The 22,949-nt window shown below is 32.8% G+C and overlaps 1 protein-coding gene across 4 annotated transcripts in view; it reads right to left on the bottom strand.

The window, feature by feature from the left end:
- LOC132734432 (zinc finger protein 608-like) overlaps positions 1–22,452 on the bottom strand; it is a 42,612-nt gene extending 20,160 nt beyond the window's left edge. The window contains exons 1-4 of one of the 4 annotated variants that reach the window (XM_060721170.1): positions 22,294–22,452; positions 21,250–21,898; positions 10,396–10,579; positions 9,162–9,249 (exon numbers count right to left, since the gene is read on the bottom strand). In XM_060721170.1, coding sequence (XP_060577153.1) covers positions 9,162–9,249; positions 10,396–10,579; positions 21,250–21,729 — 752 coding nt within the window. In that variant the 5' untranslated portion in view covers positions 21,730–21,898; positions 22,294–22,452. Of the gene's footprint in view, positions 1–9,161; positions 9,250–10,395; positions 10,580–11,561; positions 11,727–21,249; positions 21,899–22,198 lie in introns of those variants that run through there. The other 3 variants (XM_060721172.1, XM_060721171.1, XM_060721173.1) reach the window with 3 other exon arrangements.
- Positions 22,453–22,949: the final 497 nt, after the last annotated feature.

The following is a 22,949-nucleotide window of genomic DNA, read 5'->3' as shown; positions in this document are numbered from 1 at the left end:
TCAACTGGAAAAATGTAAAACAAAATGGACTTTTTTTGCCACCATTTCATTACAACAGCTTTTTACATAAATCATTGATTTATGAGAGCTGCAGAAGTCATTCAAGATTTAATATACCATGTTTTAAGTACCAGCTTTAGATAAAGCAGGTTTTCTCCATGAGAAAAGGTTATAGAATACAAGCAAGAGTACAACTTTAAATGAAGAAATGCTTTGAATCTTAAATTTCTGTTCAGTTACAAAAGCGGTTATGTTATATGTTTTTAACAATGAATTAATTTAAAACGACTTTGAATTTTGGTTATCAAAATCAGAGTTTTCTCAATGTACGGGACAGTCATGATCTATTTTAGATAACTACACCCAGTACTAGTATGGTTAGCATAATTTTTTTTGGCTTAGGTTTATTCTGCACTGATACTTATCATACTTACATAGCATACCGTATTTATAATGTCAATTTATCTATAATATGTGCTATAATGTTTAAATTATATCAGCGAATCCATTATTCATATCAATTTTTTTTTTGCATTTAACTGAATAAATACCACACGGAGAAGGTAATAATTCCTCAATTTCCTTAATTTGAACGTTACATTGTAAATGTGGACTTAATTATATTTCATCAATTAACTAACAGCGAACATGCAAAATAACTTAATTGCCAAGGATAATAAGATTACTATTAATAGAACTTTCATTCAATTTGTAAAGAATTCCTTGGCACATATCATATCATAATTTCAGTTTCATTATTCATCTAAATGTAATTAATCATTATGTTCGGCTAAAAGCTATATTTCCATAGATATCATTTCCAACCAGATACTTTTTCCAATTTGTTACATGAAATCTAAATAATGCACTTCGACTCTTTTTTGCGTGTGCAGCGTTTCGCAATATTTCGTGCTAGAAACACATCGCATGTTCGAATCATAATAAAAGACCAGACAAGTGTATCAAATTAAGGAGTTTTCAATATATTTATAATACGCCACACCAGACACTCTGTTTTCTATATCTCCCTACCTAAAAACACTTCATGACAGACACATTACTGTCTGCAAACAATTTATTTTATCTATAACAACTTATATCATGTCAAGGAAATTGATGTTTTCTTTCCTGCGTGCAGTCTAAAGAATGAAAATACATATCATCATCGCAGAATACTCCAGAAGTTTGTCAAAATTTGAGGGAAAAAAAAGCCAATCTTTTATAGATAATGTTAAATATGAATCTACAACTAAATTGGTAATAGAAATTGGGGTGGAGTTCATATTTGCCAGAATAATAAATTCTCAAATAAAAGATTAATTTCATCTCGCGCTTTAGAAAGTATTTTAATGACTGATAAAAATACAACTCTTATTTTAGATGATTAAAATCTGAGCCCAGAACCTTAATAATGCTATTAACGCCTTTAAAAGCTGGGGGTTAAAGGGTTTCAAAACTACTTAGACCGCTACAATATTATACATGTATAATGGCATTTAAACTTGTCAATCTACAGCCATGTGACACATTTATAATTGTGAGCTTTAAATTTTGTATCTTAAAAAAATGATCCAAATTAATGTATACAATGTCAAAATAAACATTATTACATTAAATATACAAATGAGATTTTTCATTTTGGTTTTATGAATATCAAAAACATTTTTGTTTAATTTTCTTTTTTGGTTTTATGAATATCAAGATATCAATCTAGCATAGAGACATTCTCCCTACACACACTCTCTCTCCTTTTTATCCACAAATCTGCATCTAAATGCAGCGCCTGCCTTAATTTACATAAAACACATTTCGCATTTACAAAACACTAGGCAAGCTGTTTAACTTAAGATTATACGAAAACTCGCTCTTAACAAATTTCTCTAACAAAGCAAACCAGACGAAATTCTTCACATAAACTTTATTACAGTGGATTTTTTTTTGCACTTGTAAAACAGAAATTAATCTCTGCCTTGATGTGGCAGATAAACAAGATAAAAATATGCTTGAATAAATAATGATTCATGCTAAATTTTACAAATGCGGGAATGAAAAACTTGCCCTATCTAAATCGCTAACAGCTTGACAGTTCACCAGTATGTCCATACTTACATTACCAAGGTTTATGAAATAATTTATCTTTCACCGAATGTGCACGTAGGAACATGTAACTATATGTATCTACGTCAAATTAAAATGGTGTTCGAAAAATTACCATACTCTACACATTAATTATTGATGTATAAAACATTTTCCAATAATAAAAAGATCTACATTAAAATATAATATTCATGTGTGCTTCTTTTTTATTGCTCTCCATGGATCGTCACAATTCCAGATTTATTAATGAACTTAATGATTTCCTATATGATTTCCTATATAATACAAAAAGCATTAAAATTAAAATATATCAAAATTAATGGTGTTACATAATTAATGATTAATCTGTTTTCTTGCTTAGATCATTATTAAGACTAATTTTTTATTGATAATTATGCACTGAATTAATGAACTTAAAAATTATGGGATAGAATGGAGTGTGTGTGGGTGTGTGTGTGGTGTGCATGGGTGAGGAGATTATTGTTGTATGAACGTTCTTTAAAATCGAGCTTAAAATTATTATTTTAAGAACCCTAATACTTGGGAACATCAAGATTAAAAATTAAAGTAAGTTATACTGTCAGCCAATAGGGTATGGTCTGCGCAGACTAGCCTCAGACTCTATACTTGTAGTATACTGTAAAGGCTCACCTGTAACTTTCTATTTTATCAGGTTATATAATGGGTTAAACATTACATTCAAGTGCTTCCTTTTATAATATTGATTCATATTTGTCCTCAATGAATAAAAAAGTCATTTCCTTTCACGCTGCATTATCACTTAATGCCTTCCTCCATTGAAAGTCATTGGCATCATGTATAAATATCAACGCTCGTAACCTCGACTGTAACCTTGACTCGACTATATAGCCATGTTTTACTAATCTATCTAAGAGATCGCGATCTTTATGTTAACATACAACTTCAAACGGAATCAAACCAACCCTGTATTCATGTAACATTATCCGTTCACACTCATACAAAACATCTACGTAAAACGCAAATTACGAACCACATTATCAAAATCGTGACTCTGTGCACTGGAGCAGCGCATTAATAAATTACTTAAGCATTAACGCCTTAAAGCAATCGGGAATGTTTTAAATAAATCATTACTTTTATAAGGCTCTTGTTTAACAATTTATTACACTTAATGTACAAACCTGAATTTTTTTTTCTTTTACTTTAATTAATATTTATACAGTATATTACTATAAGCATAGTTTGTATTAACTTCCATGTCACATAATTAATTATTACTAACACAATGATGGGACAAATTTGTTGGGTGATTTATATATTTATGTTAATTATGCACTTCAGCGTGAAGATGTTTAATTAATTGTTTCAATTAAAGAGATCTGTGAGAGCCATGTCTTTTAACGTTAACTTAATGCAAGGCAATTTCTAAACAAATGTGCCGAGCAAAAAATAAACCGCATTTATGAAGAATATAATGACATACAATTTAATATACAACTTGTTTAATTTACGTGCAATCTTTTCTTGGGGGATTTAAGTGGCTGGTTTAAAGTACTTACTATTGAAACATATTAACAATCTTTTCCGCAGAAAATTACATGGAATTACGCTCGAACTAAATATTTATACTGTTCCTTATATAATGAATATTAAAAAGCTAGCTATCATATCAAATAAATGACTATAATTATGTAATGTTCGAACTAAAAATTAAAAAAAAATATAGTGGAAAAAAAAACAAAAAACGGAATAATGTTTAGTGCAGATCATGTGCGCGCTATCAAAAACAATAATATTATCAAATTGATTTATTTCGCACACTACTTAATTAATGCTATTGTGTGGGGGAACACTTATCATACTAGCCTACGGCAATCGGCCTTTTGTTGATTGTTAACAATGTAATCTCATTTCCTCTGTATACAGTATAATACCACAGAGATAAAGTTACATTATAATGGTAAATTATCTTCAATAAACTCCTGTATTGTATATACACAACTTTGTAATGTAGAGGTTAGTTCAACTCCTCGACAAAAATGATCTTGTTTTGAAAATGAAGCCTGAAATTAAATTAAATTCTTTTTTTGCCACTGTACTTAGTAACACTCAATAGGACCACATTTATGTACAATTCATTTTTTCACCCTTCAATTTATTTTATTATTAAAATTGTTTAATAATGTCGGAAAAAATTAAAGCCGAATGTGTTAAATTTTAACCAATTACACCGACACATTTCCAAGCCTGACTTTCATAATTCCTGGCCTGAAATTTAAAATTCTTGGTCTGATACTGGTGTGAAATACATAATATTGTCAATATTATAAACTATATAAAGCTTAAATATTTAACCCCTTTTTTTTGAAACAATTTTCAGCAGGACACATAATTGTTACTAAAAGCATCAATGTCAAATCTATCATTTTGCAAGAGATACATTTTCCACTAAAACAACATTTGATGGGTTTTTTTTCCCAATTAAATTATATTCACCTTTCCACAATCATGTGTTATATCAAATTTTGATCATATATCTTTTTTTTAATTAAGTTATCTTCACTACTTTACACGCATTATATCAATTTTCAATCATAAATCTTTAAAATTATCCGATACCTCGTACATTTAAAATGAGCTATTTTTATCCTTATTGAATCTTGAACAATTATCAATTAAAACAAAATTTAATGGTGGTAACAAAATTTTTATCAAGATTTGAAAAAAACGAAAATTTACGTTGAAATATCATAATGTTTTCAATACATTATTAACGCACAAGAAAATCCCGAGAGTGTATGGTTAATAGACTGTATATCGAATAATCTTGAATTAATATGACTTGCTAAATAATCAAACACGCTGACTTAATAACTTCCGCACATGAAAGAATTAAATGTCCTCCTGTGGATAAAGGAGGTAACCGGGATTCAGCTAGGCCATTTAAATAAATTCTCGAAGCTTGAAGGCAAAGCAAACCAGTCAAACAATAAAACCCAACCAATCAAACAAAAAACCGTGAATTATAGCTTGGATGCACTAGTGATCACCAAACGCTGTACAATTATATGCGATGCAAAGGGCTAATTTTTGACATCTTTTATGATTCAATTGTCTGAACTAAAGGCAAATAGAGCTCAAGTAATTTTCCCTTCTTTAGACAGGCCTAGTAAAGGGTCCCATTCCAAATCACAAAAAAATGCCTACTTTTCCTACTATCCTGAAATTTTCTTCAACAATTCTCGATGACCTTATGTCACAGCCATCTTTTTTCTCAAATTTACTCAATTTCATGGCTGAAAAAAAAATCTCATTTAAGATGATCTGGATCCCATATAGTATTAGGCTAACGAATTTTTATTTACACCGAAAGCTGGCCTTTTTGTCTAACCTAGTCATGCCAGCATGTACTTTTATTGCTCTCTCATGTTGGCTATTAAATTTCAGTATTTCGATCTTATTGGCCCAACATTATGGCATTTAAGGTTAAGCTTATCATCCCTTAAAAAATGGAAATAAACTGTTCCATATACCAAGAAGGGATAAGTCTATTTTTTGCGACATCTCTTTCAGTTTAAGCATTATGCATCATGAAACTTCTTGCGAGTCCAGCATTGCAACTGTTTTGTATTGTCTAATATTGTATTGTCTAATATTTCCGAAGTTTCCCATGGAAAAAGGGGGTAATGAAATTAAAGGATAAATCATTCAACCAGCTTTTTAATTGAAATATACGGCTGACGAGCCTAATGTTTAAATAAATCAAATACTTAATTTACAACGCTATTGGCTTTGTTTTCTGGAGATGAACAATTGAAAACTTTCTCTCGTTTATAAAGCAGAAAAAAAAACTACTTAACCTCATTTATATCAAGTTTCCTGGGTAAAATTTTCTCCCTTTTCAGTATTTTTAAACAAAGACCTCAAACTCTGACAAAGTTTTATAACTTTTAACACAAGACCCAGAATAATTAACTTGACCAATCATAAATCGTTGTTTTTTTGTTTTTTATAAAGATATTAACACTTTATATCACATTTGAAATATTTAAGACTTTTCAGCGTTAACTATTGAAATTACATGTACAATTTACATTGTATTAAGCTATATCTGTTCTATGAAATTATAAAGCTCTCAGCTAGCAATTAGAAGCAAGCATTTTCTGTGGCATGCAAATTACCCTACCATTCTCCCTCTAATTTCTTCAACGCATACATCATTCTTTTCTTAATTATAGAAATTCGCCTTTTTCTTAATTCTTAATTCAAATCTCATAACAAAAATAATACGTCTCCCAATGAGAAACTTGTCACATCTCGGGACACAACGGCCACTATCATGAGTAGAAAAAATTGATTTAGACAATTATTGCCGAGAGGACTGCCTATTGATCGGTCTACGTTACAGGCCCAATATACAGAATGCGTTTCCCCAATAGGCAGACACTGTATTATCTGTGGTGTACGCTACACTGGGCACGATCAATAGACACTCTTAATGGCACGCTAAACTTGTCAACTTAAATTTGATACATATTTACGAACAAACAGAGAATCTCATTTCCCTCGGTTTTTACGAATAATTATCAAAATGTACACGTCGTGGAAAAAATATTATGATGGTATGAATTAGGCATCTAACCAGCCATGTATTAAATGTTTGACAAACATAATTGGTTTGATTATAGGAAAATGGTAACAATATGGGAACAGTAAATCTGTTTTTCTTAGTTAGTTGAAAATTCATTTCAGAATAATAATTAAAATTTTATACACTTTATAGCGTTAAGATTGTGTTAAACTGGATTAAATGAAAATCTTTTTTGATTTTTGAATTAACATTTTACTTATTAACTGGTAGACATGCAGACTGCTGCCAGCATCTGGTTCTACCTATGCATCTAGTGCAGACCTAGATCAGCCGCATATGCCGGCAATAATAGATGGATACACATTTACACACCTTTGTATGTGTGTTGTTTTTTTCATGATCTGTAATGTCCACTACTCAATCAGTACACATTTTGAAAATCTGCCTAAAATTTATGTATGGTTTGGTTTAGATTGAACAAGTCGATTTAAAATATTTAGCAGATTTTAGGTAAATACATCTAAATCAAACTGGTATCTAATGCAATAAATACCATTTTAAAGTTTACACTCTTAATCAAATAACATTCAACTTTAACGCGATGTGAAATGCGACCACATAGTGTCACCAGTAAGCTATTCACGGGAGCATATTTCAAAATCGGGACAATATTCGTAGCAACTATAAAATCTCAATTACTTTTATTCTCCTATCTCTTTCATATCACACGACTGATATAGACTGATACACGAGTTATTGTTTCTTTTTAAGCTGCGAGTTAAGAGACTTAAGTTACATACAAAGACAATTTCTTATCAAAACATAAGGGGATTATACCAGCGTATCAAAATCACCCTCTCGCCACACTTCCCCTTTTTCAGAAGAGGCGAAACTAAATAAAGACTGACTGTTGGACAATTCAGTATGATTCAATTACTTCAGATACGGAAAGGACTTCTACTCAAAACTTTTATTTTCCTTCTTTCCTAAAATTCACAATGAACGTTACATGATTATGAATAAAAAAACAGTTTCGAGTGTCTCACTTTAAAATGTCTAGGAAAATAAAACCGTTCCCTTACTCAATGCTTTAAAAGAACAGTTTTAATTCTTCACTAAATTAACTGTTGAATAAGTCATTCTGAACTGCCATTTTGACTTTTTTTTTTCTTCTTTTTTATTTTATTTATATTTTAATGTGATTACGACCTAGACTTAGTAGAAAACCAGCCACCACTGTTACAAGTTTGCGCAGCGTAACTGCAAACAAACATTATGTAATTGATTGCCTTACAGCACATTTGTACAGTAAGTAATTCATTTATAACATGTGCGTTTTTAAAATTATGTTTGTCATGTACATCTCTCGTCTTGTTTCCTAAATAACATAAAAACAAATAATCCACTATTGTGTTAACTGCATTAGAAACAGCATAATGGAATTAATTAAACGAATATCATAAATTGAGTGCTTACTGTGAAATGTGTGAAAAGTTTGAAATGCTCTTAACTTGCATAATTATTTAATGACATGAAAGTTCACACCAAGCCCTTGCATTGTACTTAATAATGACTTCTTTGTTGTTTTTTTTATTTTCCTTAACTGACGTATATTTCTAACTCATAAATACATACATAACATCCAGTATTATATATTAAAAGAGAAAACGTTAACTCTAAATCTTTTGTAATTATATCATTACCACTGTTTGCAATACACGGCAAGGCGAAAAAAAATACTGCGTTAAAACAGCGTTATCAAATTTCTTATCATCTATGATCTATTTTTGACTGATTGCTTTCTTTGATAGGTTGATAGAGAAACCTCATGATGTACAATTATCTATCACAATAATATTGTTTTCCCTGTGTGTGCGCTCATAGCGCTCATATTCTATTTGTTCGCAAAGAAAACTTAGAGAATAAATAATACAGACACTTAATTGTTTGCTGTTTATTTTCCTCAGACAAAACGACTGCCCATTATAATTCCTTCTGGTATTTGTTACTGAAGTGAAAGAATGCTTTTAATAATACAAACGGGCAGACATATCGCTGTTTATTCTATACTTCTCAAAAAACAAAACATATTAGCAAAAAAAATTTTTATGATTTGCCTATGATTAAATAACCATTAAATCATTATTTTCGTTTCCTTTGTCTTTTTAGCTAAATTAGTGTACAAAAACAGAAATACGTGTTTAGAATCCTTAAGCCACTTTCATAATAATAAAGTAAATCTTTTTAATATATATGATTTATAAATTTCAAAGGTAGTTACAATTTAACTACATGTAATTCATTTTGGCTACTCCTTCAGCAATTTCTCAGGTATATAAAGGAAGATTAAAGCAGCCCAGGCAGCAAGTTGGCTATTCCAATATGTAGACATAATGGGAACCATTCCAATTATCGGATGGTCCAATGGGAACCTGTACAATTTAAGGACAGACCAATCCTGGTTGCCATGACAACAATTAAAATATCTCACCTTGGTGGTGCCCAGTCGTGCCTTGTAGCATCAAGCAGGGTTCCAACATAGGTCTTCCCACGCCATGTTACATTGACCACCAGAACACCTAGATTTATAATGTACGTGTAATTACTACCCAATCACAGCATCCCTCGTGACATTTTAAACTTCAATAGAAGCCGTAACACAATGCACACATATGTTCCAGCATGAACTCATTGTTTTAAATTATCATAAAACAGACAGGCAAAAGCTGTGGCCATATGAATGCATGTTTCCAACATAAATTACTTCTCAGATTTCATAGTAATTACAAGCCTGCCAACTGTTTTTCTATGGTTTTCAATTGTGATCAGGGACGGTGTTGTTTTTTTCTTCAATGTACTTAAACATAAAATGGTATCTTATAAAAACCTGACTATATTGACAATTGTATCATCGATTTCCTTCTGAATCATGTTTGGAGCCATTCATGTCGACTTCGTTTCAATAATTTGCTAAAAATGTGCAATTTTCATATCATGTATCTATGCTAAATCAACTCCATAACATAGATATATAAATATGCAATACCACAAAAAATTGCCATCATAGATTAGCAGGTTCGACAAAAATTTCACACTCATTTAAACATTCAATCCCATATACATACTTAAGGAGAGCAAAAATCCCAATCTTAAAACCTGCCACTTAATTTCAGGAGGTTATTTAATCATAATATAAATATATGAAGGGCACATAAAACCACAAATCAAAGGGAACATTTCATACATCATGTCAGGGCATAAATCTGACTGGGGTGATATTACACATTCCAATGTCAAACATAGTCAAGTACGTATGACATTTTCCCTGTTGACAGCCATTTGTTAGCAGGAATTAGTAATACCTTTAGATAATTAGCATAGTAGGGAAATAATCTCTTGTAAGAATTAATTATGTGCTAATCATTTATACCAGATCCATTTTTATTTTCTTACACAAGAGATGGGGATCAAATATCCTAATCTAGGGAATTAAAATAGGGTCTTGGATTAATCCATTTTTAATCAGTTACATAAAAATATGCAGATTATCGGCGAAATGCCTTTTCACCTTTTAGGCATTTATACATCATGAAAGACCGCTTAATCCCCATTAAAAACCATTTCGTTGTGTATTAACGACACATAAATCATTTTAAAAAATAACCTTTTAAGGAGATTAAGAATTGATTTTTTAAAATCGGAATAAGTCAGTTTAAAAAGCTCACCATTTTCCGACTCGTGCCAGACTATACCCTCCAACGTCACCTGCGTACCAGGTTCACATGGACCTAGGCAATCTGGATCTGTTACTATGGCAACATCGCGAGTATCAGTCGCAGCATCTTGCGATCCTTGTGACGTAGAACTGGAAGGTGCAGCAGAGGTGGCCAAGTTTCCCGATGATTCAACCTGATAATAAACGAACATAGAATGGCGTTAAAAAAAAAAATCTCTTTTTTTTTTTAAATTCATTTATCTCTTTTTACTGGCAACCTCGCTAACTAGGATTACTGACATAGAAAGATTAGTTGTTAGTACATTATTTTGTCCACTAAAGTAAGCATCATTTATTTAAATGGAATCAGTTGATTAAAGTTAAGATTTATCTTTAATCGGGTATTGACATGAAATCAATATATTAACTGGTCTACTTGTTTAAAAAATTAATACATGAATATCCTTGTTTTTGCCTGCAGCTATTTATAATGTCATGTTTATTTATTGTCAGAAATAACCATACTTTTGTAAAATTTATAACCTTTCCTTTTATTGTAAAAAAACTCAACTCGTTTTCATCGACCTTTTTGACACACAAGCTGTTCATTGTTTGTAACAAATTTCTTAAACTGTATAAGTCACAAAGCGCTACTGAATCAAAATACTTAAATATAGATTTACTTTACATACAAAATAAAGATATAGGAAAAAGATTTTGGCTACTGACTACAGGTAAATCTAGTTTAGATTAAAAAGAGAGCTTATTTAATATAAAGAAGAGAAGAACTTGTTTACTTAAAAACTTTAGTCTTTTATAAGCAACAATTAGAACATTCAACCGTCAGTGAAAACTTATCTTTCTGTACAGAAAAATCAGATCTTAACTATATATTTTACACTTAATTGAAACCTTCAAAAACATTTGCTTTTAAAAAGTCTTTAAACCATGTTCATAATCATAACACTTCATATTTTACTCGAATTCAACAATTGCTTGAACATTTAAACGGCTCTTTAAACCATGTGAAAATCTGTTAATCATTTCACCACATGTCGAGAGTAATTATATATGCAGAAATGACACTACACACAGTGACATATGTGTTAAATTTCCATTACAATCGCGAGCACAAAACTTTTGTATATTGTAACTACACAATACACATACACACACCTTTTTCCTCATATTTCCTAAATCACAATATCAAATCTCTAACAAATAAGTTTGTCCAACCATCTCCTTGAGTGACTCAAGGTAAAGTAAACAGTTTGTAAAAATGAGAAAAATCTGTTAAGTGTAGTGCCTTTTACAATCAATTTAGATTTCACAGTTTGTAATCACACTAGGCAAATAAACACTGTCTATAGCCTATCGCTTGAATAAAGGCTAAAGGAAAAAGGACAGGCTAGGTCTAAGTATCGACTTCTTTACAATACAGCAAACATGCTGTGGTGTATAGTATATCCTGGGGGACATTTACATTTCACACGATTTTAATTCGAGATATGACAATGGGCCATGTTTAATGGTCAAGACTGGAGTGCCATGATGAATGACCAATTAAGCCTATTTACTGATTATATCTGATAAGATAAATATATAGATAAGGTATTATTTAAAGTAGCGAAAATAGTTAAACAATCAAACACTAACGCTTCACGGTTCAGTGAAAACCTGTTTTAACCAGTTGTCATTATAAATTTAAAATGATATTTTTTGTTTGTCTTTATTAAATATGGTTTGTATATCATTCAGCCTATAATGCTGCAGTGAAATATTTTTTCAGCCTGTGAAAATATTAGTTAAATGTAAAAAAATACCAGAGGTTATTTCATCACTAGAAATACTTTTTATTTCAATAATACTGGCATACCATGCAAAACCATAGTAAAAAAAAAAATGTGCTATAATTTAATAATGTAGCAACAGTATAACATTACACCTGCAAAGTGAGTTTTCTTTCCCCGCTTTATAGCTAGGAAAAAAAAAAACTATATTAATCAGGAGGAATCAAGTCAAAGAGTTTGTACACAAATTTACTGATGTCTGTAAAATATCTTTTCCTGTAATTGGATTTAGCATTTCCCTCAACAAAATATTGATTTGATTACATTATACTTTTCTTTCCAGAAACTGTTACATTAATCTAAAACATTACTGAGTGCCAACTTTATCACTTAAGAAATAAACTTTCACAGGTGTTAAGTTTGAATCCCAATAAGCAAGAATTTTTTTTAAAACTCTAAATTACCATGCTAAATATTTTAGATGGACTTTTCTGTCCCTCAATCTGGACAAGATTGTTCATTATTTTTAAAGAAATTTTAAAAAAGAGTAATGACTAAAAATTGATCTGCACTATGTCTTAAGGGTAAATTTTTTGTTAAGAAAATCGCTGCTGAATACTGAACTGGGTCACACAAGCTAAAGGTCAAACGTCCCTAACTCTTAGGTACCACAAATTGAAGTCAAAGGTTTTTTAATGCTCTGAATCATGAGTTACGCAAGGAGGTGCACTTTTTTTCTTCACTCTCTTTGTATAAAATTGCCATGACATTGATTGCGTGACCTTGACGTGCTCCCCACACATCTAACCCTGGCCTCCACTTCATATATCAGACAAAGTCAAATAACAACTTTCATCATATTTGTAATGCAAAAGTGACATGTCAAAAACTTTACATTTTTTCCCCTTACAAAATATTTCACTGGATTAGCATATAACCCTTTCGCTAAACAACTGTGCGATATCTTTTTTATAAACTTAACACAATATCAATATGAAATTCATAAATATTAAAGATCAACCTTATAAAAATTTATGCAATATCATGAATCGAGTTTTTATTCTATGCCATAACGCTTACAATTTTTATTTTTATTATTAACGTAAAACCTCCATTTACTTGCAAGTCAAGACTTAAACAAGATTTTATACCGTATCAAGTGCTATTAACAATGAATTAAAGTCAGCTGTAAAATACCTCATCTCCAATCATCTAACAGGTAGGAATTTATGGCTTATTGCACTGGGGCGATAAAATCAAATCTCTTAAATCCGAAGTTTATCTTATTAAAATGTTCAATAGACACTCACCAAATACCATACGTCTTTACTCAAAATGTTCCTAAAATTGATTCAATGGTCTACATACCAGGGGGACTAAATTAGAAATTTGTCTGACATTTTTTTCCCATTTATTAATCACGAAGGTTTTAAAACAGAGCCGGTGTAAGAAGAACCAAATAATGAAACATAAATGCCCTGCGTAATAGCATTGAATTTAAACATGAATTGAGCTCCTGTGAGGTTAGTTAATTCTACACACACACAAACTTTGATAAACTAGCAATTTAAGGTAATTACAAAAAAAGTTTTTGGCTTTGTAAATAACGAAAGAAAACAAAATGAGACTTAACTTTACATCCAAAAGCTTCCTAAACTTTCTAAGACTACGCTAGTTTGAATAAATGGCTCATACAACACCATTATAAATTAAAAAAATTAGCTTTCATGCCCATGATGTCTTGACCTAAACTTGATCCCCCCCCCAATGGTTACCATGGTTACACAAAATGGGAACCAATGTCATTTTTTAAAATTTAACCCCATTGATTTTTTTTTTACTTTATTTCACAAAGCCTATGTCTTCATTTTATATTTAGTGCGGTAAAACAATTATATTTATTCAGTTTGTAACAAACTCATTAAATATTAAAACCTGCAATGCCGGATGTTTTGATAAGAAATAAAATTAAGTACTCACAAGTTCTGGGATATTTTTTTTTTTTTTTTTAATAATAATTTTTATCAATTGGGGTATAATGTGAATCTTCTCTAAAAAAAAAAAAAAAAATCAGTGAAAAAACACACTGTAAATTTATTAGAAACAGGAAACACATTTCCTGAAACAATACACTAAATATCCTAGTAAAAAGATGTAAAAGTTTGTATATATAATTAACTTTCAGTATATATATATATACAAGTGGGTGTCTGTGGCTATATAATCAAATGTAGTAACACAGTCTGACAATACACAAGAGAATCGCTGAATCAATTATGAAATATTACATCAAAAGCTACCTCAAACTGTTCCTGACTGATGTAAAACTGTTCTTTTATTGTTGCCAAATCATACGCCCGACCAGTCAACCTTAAAAAGCTTAACTTAAACAAGCAATTAACTGAAATTCTACCTATCAAAATAATCAATGTGCAAAAAACAAACTTTGATCCCGTTTTTATTAAAATCAAACTGACTTCGTGCCACGTTGAAAGCTTTACCTGTACTCTCAGATAAAGAGATTATAATTTAATCTGTATTTTTCAACAAAGCGAATTCTTGATTATATACTATAGATATTTTCTATTTAAGTATAATAGTTTGAAACCAAACAATATTAATAACTGAGCTTTTCCAGAGTGTAGAACCTGACATTTTAAGTCTTTATATTGTAACAAACTTTATCTGTCCCCTACTCAGATAACATTATACATGCTCAAATGACAGTGTTGTTGAATATTTCACTGATTTTTCACTGAAGAGTACCACTACACAATTATGGGGCCCTCCACAGGGGGAATTTTTTTTTCAGCATAATAATTAGTACTTGTTACGTGTCAAACAGGATCTTTGCACTTGAAAAACAACCGCTATGCCACATGAAATTAATTTAACCATTGTGTTAAAAGTAGCATGTTAACATTCATTAATAATTGTGTTTCTCTCAAAAACATTTCTGGCAAACTTAAGTTAAGCTTTTAACAACATGTAAATATTCAATTAACCTTTTCCCTTATATAAGCGTGTTTCGACGGCTTTTTGACCCCCCCCCCCCCTTTTTCGTTTGAGAAATGTTGTTAAAAAAATTGACCATTTTTTCGGCGCCGTCCCCCATCCAAATATTACATCAGGGGGTTGCCAGAAGGGGGATGTGCCCCCTTCTGTTTGGGGGGTTTGAAGGGGGGCGGAGTCCCCCTCATCGCCAAGAAAATTTTGGACTTGTGAGAGGCTTTAAATGACCCCAGGTCGATCATAAGATAACGTGAACCAACGCTGAAAAGCCTTTGACTCTATCTCAATCCCTTGAGAAGTTGCAGCACTTTGAAATAAATTTTGATGGAAAAAATCGAGGCAAAAAAGTGATTTTTGGCAATTTTGAGATGTCCCCTCGTTGCCATGGTAACAGGAAATTTAAGACTGAGCATGTCGTTACAAAGGCAATGGTCCAGTCAACATTTGTGCCAAGTTTGATTAGTATTGAAGCATTTTTCATAGTTTCATAGCAGTTTGAACTTGTGAGAGGAGGCTTTTCAGTGAAAATGGCCATTTTTCACAATATGCTCATGGGGGAAAGGGTTAACTAAAAAAATTATAAATGTTACAAAAACAACAATTTTTCACCAAAATTAGGTAAAAGACCAAATGTTAACATGGAAAAACTAGATTTTGGGTGGTTCCAAGGTTTTTTCATTTTTTGTTAACCTTTTCCCTTATATAAGCGTGTTTCGACGGCTTTTTGCCCCCCCCCCCTTTTTGAGGCCTCAGACAGTGAAAAAATGCCCTATTTAGGCCCCAAACACTGTTTTTCGTTTGAGAAATGTTGTTTAAAAAAATTGACCATTTTTTCGGCGCCGTCCCCCATCCAAATATTACATCAGGGGGTTGCCAGAAGGGGGATGTGCCCCCTTCTGTTTGGGGGGTTTGAAGGGGGGCGGAGTCCCCCTCATCGCCAAGAAAATTTTGGACTTGTGAGAGGCTTAAAATGACCCCAGGTCGATCATAAGGTAAAGTGTAACCAACGCTGAAAAGCCTTTGACTCTATCTCAATCCTTTGAGAAGTTGCAGCACTTTGAAATAAATTTTGATGGAAAAAATCGAGGCAAAAAAGTGATTTTTGGCAATTTTGAGATGTCCCCTCGTTGCCATGGTAACAGGAAATTTAAGACTGAGCATGTTGTTACAAAGGCAATGGTCCAGTCAACATTTGTGTCAAGTTTGATTAGTATTGAAGCATTTTTCATAGTTTCATAGCAGTTTGAACTTGTGAGAGGAGGCTTTTCAGTGAAAATGGCCATTTTTCACAATATGCTCATGGGGGAAAGGGTTAACTAAAAAAATTATAAATGTTACAAAACAATGATTTTTCACCAAAATTAGGTAAAAGACCAAATGTTAACATGGAAAAACTAGATTTTGGGTGGTTCCAAGGTTTTTCATCATTTTTTGTTAACCTTTTCCCTTATATAAGCGTGTTTCGACGGCTTTTTGCCCCCCCCCCCTTTTTGAGGCCTCAAACAGTGAAAAAATGCCCTATTTAGGCCCCAAACACTGTTTTTCGTTTGAGAAATGTTGTTTAAAAAAATTGACCATTTTTTCGGCGCCGTCCCCCATCCAAATATTACATCAGGGGGTTGCCAGAAGGGGGATGTGCCCCCTTCTGTTTGGGGGGTTTGAAGGGGGGCGGAGTCCCCCTCATCGCCAAGAAAATTTTGGACTTGTGAGAGGCTTAAAATGACCCCAGGTCGATCATAAGGTAACGTGTAACCAACGCTGAAAAGCCTTTGACTCTATCTCAATCCCTTGAGAAGTTGCAGCACTTTGAAATAAATTTTGATGGAAAAATTCGAGGCAAAAAAGTGATTTTTGGCAATTTTGAGATGTCCCCTCGTTGCCATGGTAACAGGAAATTTAAGACTGAGCATGTCGTTACAAAGGCAATGGTCCAGTCAACATTTGTGCCAAGTTTGATTAGTATTGAAGCATTTTTCATAGTTTCATAGCAGTTTGAACTTGTGAGAGGAGGCTTTTCAGTGAAAATGGCCATTTTTCACAATATGCTCATGGGGGAAAGGGTTAACTAAAAAAATTATAAATGTTACAAAACAACAATTTTTCACCAAAATTAGGTAAAAGACCAAATGTTAACATGGAAAAACTAGATTTTGGGTGGTTCCAAGGTTTTTCATCATTTTTTGTTAACCTTTTCCCTTATATAAGCGTGTTTCGACGGCTTTTTGCCCCCCCCCCCTTTTGAGGCCTCAAACAGTGAAAAAATGCCCTATTTAGGCCCCAAACACTGTTTTTCGTTTGAAAGATGTTGTTTAAAAAATTGACCATTTTTTCGGCGCCGTCCCCCATCCAAATATTACATCAGGGGGTTGCCAGAAGGGGGATGTGCCCCCTTCTGTTTGGGGGGTTTGAAGGGGGACGGAGTCCCCCTCATCGCCAAGAAAATTTTGGACTTGTGAGAGGCTTAAAATGACCCCAGGTCGATCATAAGGTAACGTGTAACCAACGCTGAAAAGCCTTTGACTCTATCTCAATCCCTTGAGAAGTTGCAGCACTTTGAAATAAATTTTGATGGAAAAATTCGAGGCAAAAAAGTGATTTTTGGCAATTTTGAGATGTCCCCTCGTTGCCATGGTAACAGGAAATTTAAGACTGAGCATGTCGTTACAAAGGCAATGGTCCAGTCAACATTTGTGCCAAGTTTGATTAGTATTGAAGCATTTTTCATAGTTTCATAGCAGTTTGAACTTGTGAGAGGAGGCTTTTCAGTGAAAATGGCCATTTTTCACAATATGCTCATGGGGGAAAGGGTTAACTAAAAAAATTATAAATGTTACAAAACAATGATTTTTCACCAAAATTAGGTAAAAGACCAAATGTTAACATGGAAAAACTAGATTTTGGGTGGTTCCAAGGTTTTTCATCATTTTTTGTTAACCTTTTCCCTTATATAAGCGTGTTTCGACGGCTTTTTGCCCCCCCCCCTTTTTGAGGCCTCAAACAGTGAAAAAATGCCCTATTTAGGCCCCAAACACTGTTTTTCGTTTGAGAAATGTTGTTAAAAAAATTGACCATTTTTTCGGCGCCGTCCCCCATCCAAATATTACATCAGGGGGTTGCCAGAAGGGGGATGTGCCCCCTTCTGTTTGGGGGGTTTGAAGGGGGGCGGAGTCCCCCTCATCGCCAAGAAAATTTTGGACTTGTGAGAGGCTTTAAATGACCCCAGGTCGATCATAAGATAACGTGTAACCAACGCTGAAAAGCCTTTGACTCTATCTCAATCCCTTGAGAAGTTGCAGCACTTTGAAATAAATTTTGATGGAAAAAATCGAGGCAAAAAAGTGATTTTTGGCAATTTTGAGATGTCCCCTCGTTGCCATGGTAACAGGAAATTTAAGACTGAGCATGTCGTTACAAAGGCAATGGTCCAGTCAACATTTGTGCCAAGTTTGATTAGTATTGAAGCATTTTTCATAGTTATATAGCAGTTTGAACTTGTAACACGAGGCTTTTCAATGAAAACGGCCATTTTTCACAATATGAGGGAAAGGGTTAACCAAAAAAATTATAAAATGTTACAAAACAACAATTTATCACTAAAATTAGGTGAAGTTTACATGGAAAAACTAGATTTGAAGTTTACATGGAAAAACTAGATTTTGGGTAATTCCAAGGTTTTTCATCATTTTTTGTTAGCCTTTTCCCTTATATAAGCGTGTTTTGACCCCCCCCCTTTTTGAAGCCTCAAACAGTGAAAAAATACCCTATTTAGGCCCCAAACACTGTTTTTCGTTTGAGAAATGTTGTTAAAAAAATTGACCACTTTTTCGGCGCCGTCCCCAATCCAAATATCACATCAGGGGGTTTTCAGAAGGGGGATGTGCCCCCTTCTGTTTGGGGGTATGAAGGGGGGCGGTGTCCCCCTCATCGCCAAGAAAATTTTGGACTTGTGAGAGGCTTAAAATGACCCCAGGTCGATCATAAGGTAAAGTGTAACCAACGCTGAAAAGCCTTTGACTCTATCTCAATCCTTTGAGAAGTTGCAGCACTTTGAAATAAATTTTGATGGAAAAAATCGAGGCAAAAAAGTGATTTTTGGCAATTTTGAGATGTCCCCTCGTTGCCATGGTAACAGGAAATTTAAGACTGAGCATGTTGTTACAAAGGCAATGGTCCAGTCAACATTTGTGCCAAGTTTGATTAGTATTGAAGCATTTTTCATAGTTTCATAGCAGTTTGAACTTGTGAGAGGAGGCTTTTCAGTGAAAATGGCCATTTTTCACAATATGCTCATGGGGGAAAGGGTTAACTAAAAAAATTATAAATGTTACAAAACAACAATTTTTCACCAAAATTAGGTAAAAGACCAAATGTTAACATGGAAAAACTAGATTTTGGGTGGTTCCAAGGTTATCATCATTTTTTGTTAACCTTTTCCCTTATATAAGCGTGTTTCGACGGCTTTTTGCCCCCCCCCCCTTTTTGAGGCCTCAGACAGTGAAAAAATGCCCTATTTAGGCCCCAAACACTGTTTTTCGTTTGAGAAATGTTGTTTAAAAAAATTGACCATTTTTTCGGCGCCGTCCCCCATCCAAATATTACATCAGGGGGTTGCCAGAAGGGGGATGTGCCCCCTTCTGTTTGGGGGGTTTGAAGGGGGGCGGAGTCCCCCTCATCGCCAAGAAAATTTTGGACTTGTGAGAGGCTTAAAATGACCCCAGGTCGATCATAAGATAACGTGTAACCAACGCTGAAAAGCCTTTGACTCTATCTCAATCCCTTGAGAAGTTGCAGCACTTTGAAATAAATTTTGATGGAAAAAATCGAGGCAAAAAAGTGATTTTTGGCAATTTTGAGATGTCCCCTCGTTGCCATGGTAACAGGAAATTTAAGACTGAGCATGTCGTTACAAAGGCAATGGTCCAGTCAACATTTGTGTCAAGTTTGATTAGTATTGAAGCATTTTTCATAGTTTCATAGCAGTTTGAACTTGTGAGAGGAGGCTTTTCAGTGAAAATGGCCATTTTTCACAATATGCTCATGGGGGAAAGGGTTAAAAACCTGTCAATCGATTTCCAATAACAAGTGCCTTTTCATATCAATTCAATATAACTTAATTCTTCTACAAATATTTTTTTTCAGGTAAAGCTAACAAATTGTAATATAATATTCTTCAGTATATTTATATATAAACATTTAAACCACCCTTTTTAAATCTTGAATCTTACTTTTCTACTTTTTTTAAAATTTTAATCAAGATACTCAAAATAACCAGAGAATCTCCCTTTTTGAGGATAATATAAAAAAAAAATTCATAATCATTAAGGTGTCTGTACTTAGTCACTGTATTTGTTGCCCAGAGGCCTTTTGTTAGGCAGATTTACTATAACAGTCAATTTGCACAACATTTGTACCTGTTAATTAAACCATTTGAGCATTTATGTACACCTCGGATAAGTGAGTAAAGGAGAGATATTTAGAGATATTTTCGTATGTATATATATATATATATCTCATCTGTAACAAGTCTGCCCTAGCTATAACATAGTTGTCATAAATTTGATAATGGATAATAAATTAGGCTGGCAACATGCCAGGTAGTATCAAAATGAAATACCATTCAGCTATTCTTACCAAATGAAAGCTGTGTGATCAACATCTAATGTGTCAGATACAAAAATCATGATTTTGCATATTTATCCCCTTTCATTTCCTTTTCTTTTTTTTACTTGAGTAATTCATGAAGAGAAAGCAATAAATTAAGAGAAACTGTTATTTAGATATATATAAATCCAATAAAATCCCAATACCTAGACAGAGTTATATTATAAATCTATATTCCTGTATTAAAGAAGATGGATCTCTGTTAATGTCATAAATCATTGTAACTTGTAATTAAATACAGTTTTTTTTTAAAACCAATACTGGCATTCATTTTGATATATTTAAAATTGAACAAAGAAAATAGGGTAAATACACAATAAATAGACAAATGTTTTGCACTTAATCCTGAACTGTATCAATTTAAACTTAGTTAATATATAAAGATGTAAAAAAATACTGACCTTTTCTTTTTCTATTTTCATTTTCTTCATTGGCATGGAGATACCGTCCTCGACCTTGGCGTTAAACTCGTATGGGTCCGGAATACATTCCTTTTTCCCTGTAGCCGTTTCACCCAATTTCGGCTCCATTGAACTTGACTGGTTAAACAGATTCTCTACACCATTTACACTAGAATTGTTTGTGGCCCCAGCAGTTTCACCTTTGACCAAGTCCTTTCCTTTATCCTTTTTTCCTAATGTCGACTTGGATTTCGGAGACTTGTCTTTATCACTGTACAAAGATAATTTACTAGATTTATCTGTTAGCATTCCATTTGTGCTCTGAGAGCTCTCACCTTGTTGTTTTGAATCACTTTTCAAAGTTTCCGATTTATTTTGTTCCTTTTTAGATTTTTCAGTTTTGTCCGAACCCAAGTTCTTACGCTTTATTTTCATTTTTAAACCTTTGTCTACAGTAGCATGATGTTCAAATGAACTCATGATTATGTAAAATATTCGGTGCTTGAACGAAGCAAATTTCCTTATTAAAACGGAAATTTGCCGGTATCAAATGATTTCTTATCATAAGTCAATACAAATCCGTAACCACTTTGATCAATATAATCCCTCGTCTAGTTACACTAACCCTAGAGAGGCTTTGTTCTGCTCACTGAAACATTTCAAAATAATTTCATCTAAAAGATTAGCGAATCTTGTTCTTCTTGGATATAATCTGATAATAAAATAATACGGACTTGGGAGTAAAAAAAATCTAATTAAAATCCAATTAAATCGTAATTATGCATGATAAAAACATCAAATCCAATAGCAATTTTACATAAAATAAATCAACACATATAATTTCCCCATTTTTTTCTAATAACCACTTATAAACAGCAAACTTTTAACACATAACGTGTAGACTCATTTAAGATTACTGTAAGAAATGTAAAATATATATATATCCCACCATATTACATTCCTCACGTCGTGCTGTTAACACGCAAACGTTCCCACGTTTACTACCGATTTTGCACAATGATTAAAAGAACAAAAAAAACTCACGATTAAAATCCTGTTAGTATGTCTCTTGCATAAACAATAACTGTGTCCATTATGTAGTTTCCTTGCACGAAAACTGCACACAATCCTCGCTTTCTTTGTTCGACTTTTCACAAGACGAACAGGTCAATTTTCACAGAGAACTACTTGTGACCAATGATTGCCAAGGGCGAATCGCTGCTGAGCCAATCAAAATGCTCGTTTTACTCGAGCTACAGTTTGGGCAAATATACCGTATAACTTCTCTAGCGTGCGCTCGGATTTTACCAATATCATGCATGGATAGCAGCCTTTCATAGACGAAGTAAATAATTGATAACGTGAACAATATAAATTACCATTTAATTTAGCCACGTACGTAGGTGGCCACAAATATGCTCAAACATTATAAAAACTTTATCATAACAAATAATATGTTTTAAAACCGCATTAGAAAAATTGTTGATAATCTTTGTTATCTTGTATATAACTTTACAATAATGCGATACACGAGAACATGTGAATAGAAGTTACCTTTGTCATCCAGTTATTATTAACTGATATAATCGACTGAGCGGAAATTTCTTATTTACATGTACACCATAATATTACAGTAGCTAACTCTGTAAATTATTTTCTCCACCGTCAATTTGCATAGTCAAGGATTGTGTAATTTAAAA

The sequence above is a fragment of the Ruditapes philippinarum genome, unplaced genomic scaffold (assembly GCF_026571515.1).
Source record: "Ruditapes philippinarum isolate M1 unplaced genomic scaffold, ASM2657151v2 ctg1558_1_1_1_1, whole genome shotgun sequence".
Classification (NCBI taxonomy): Eukaryota; Metazoa; Mollusca; class Bivalvia; order Venerida; family Veneridae; genus Ruditapes; species Ruditapes philippinarum.
This window is presented reverse-complemented; position numbering and strand designations above follow the sequence as displayed.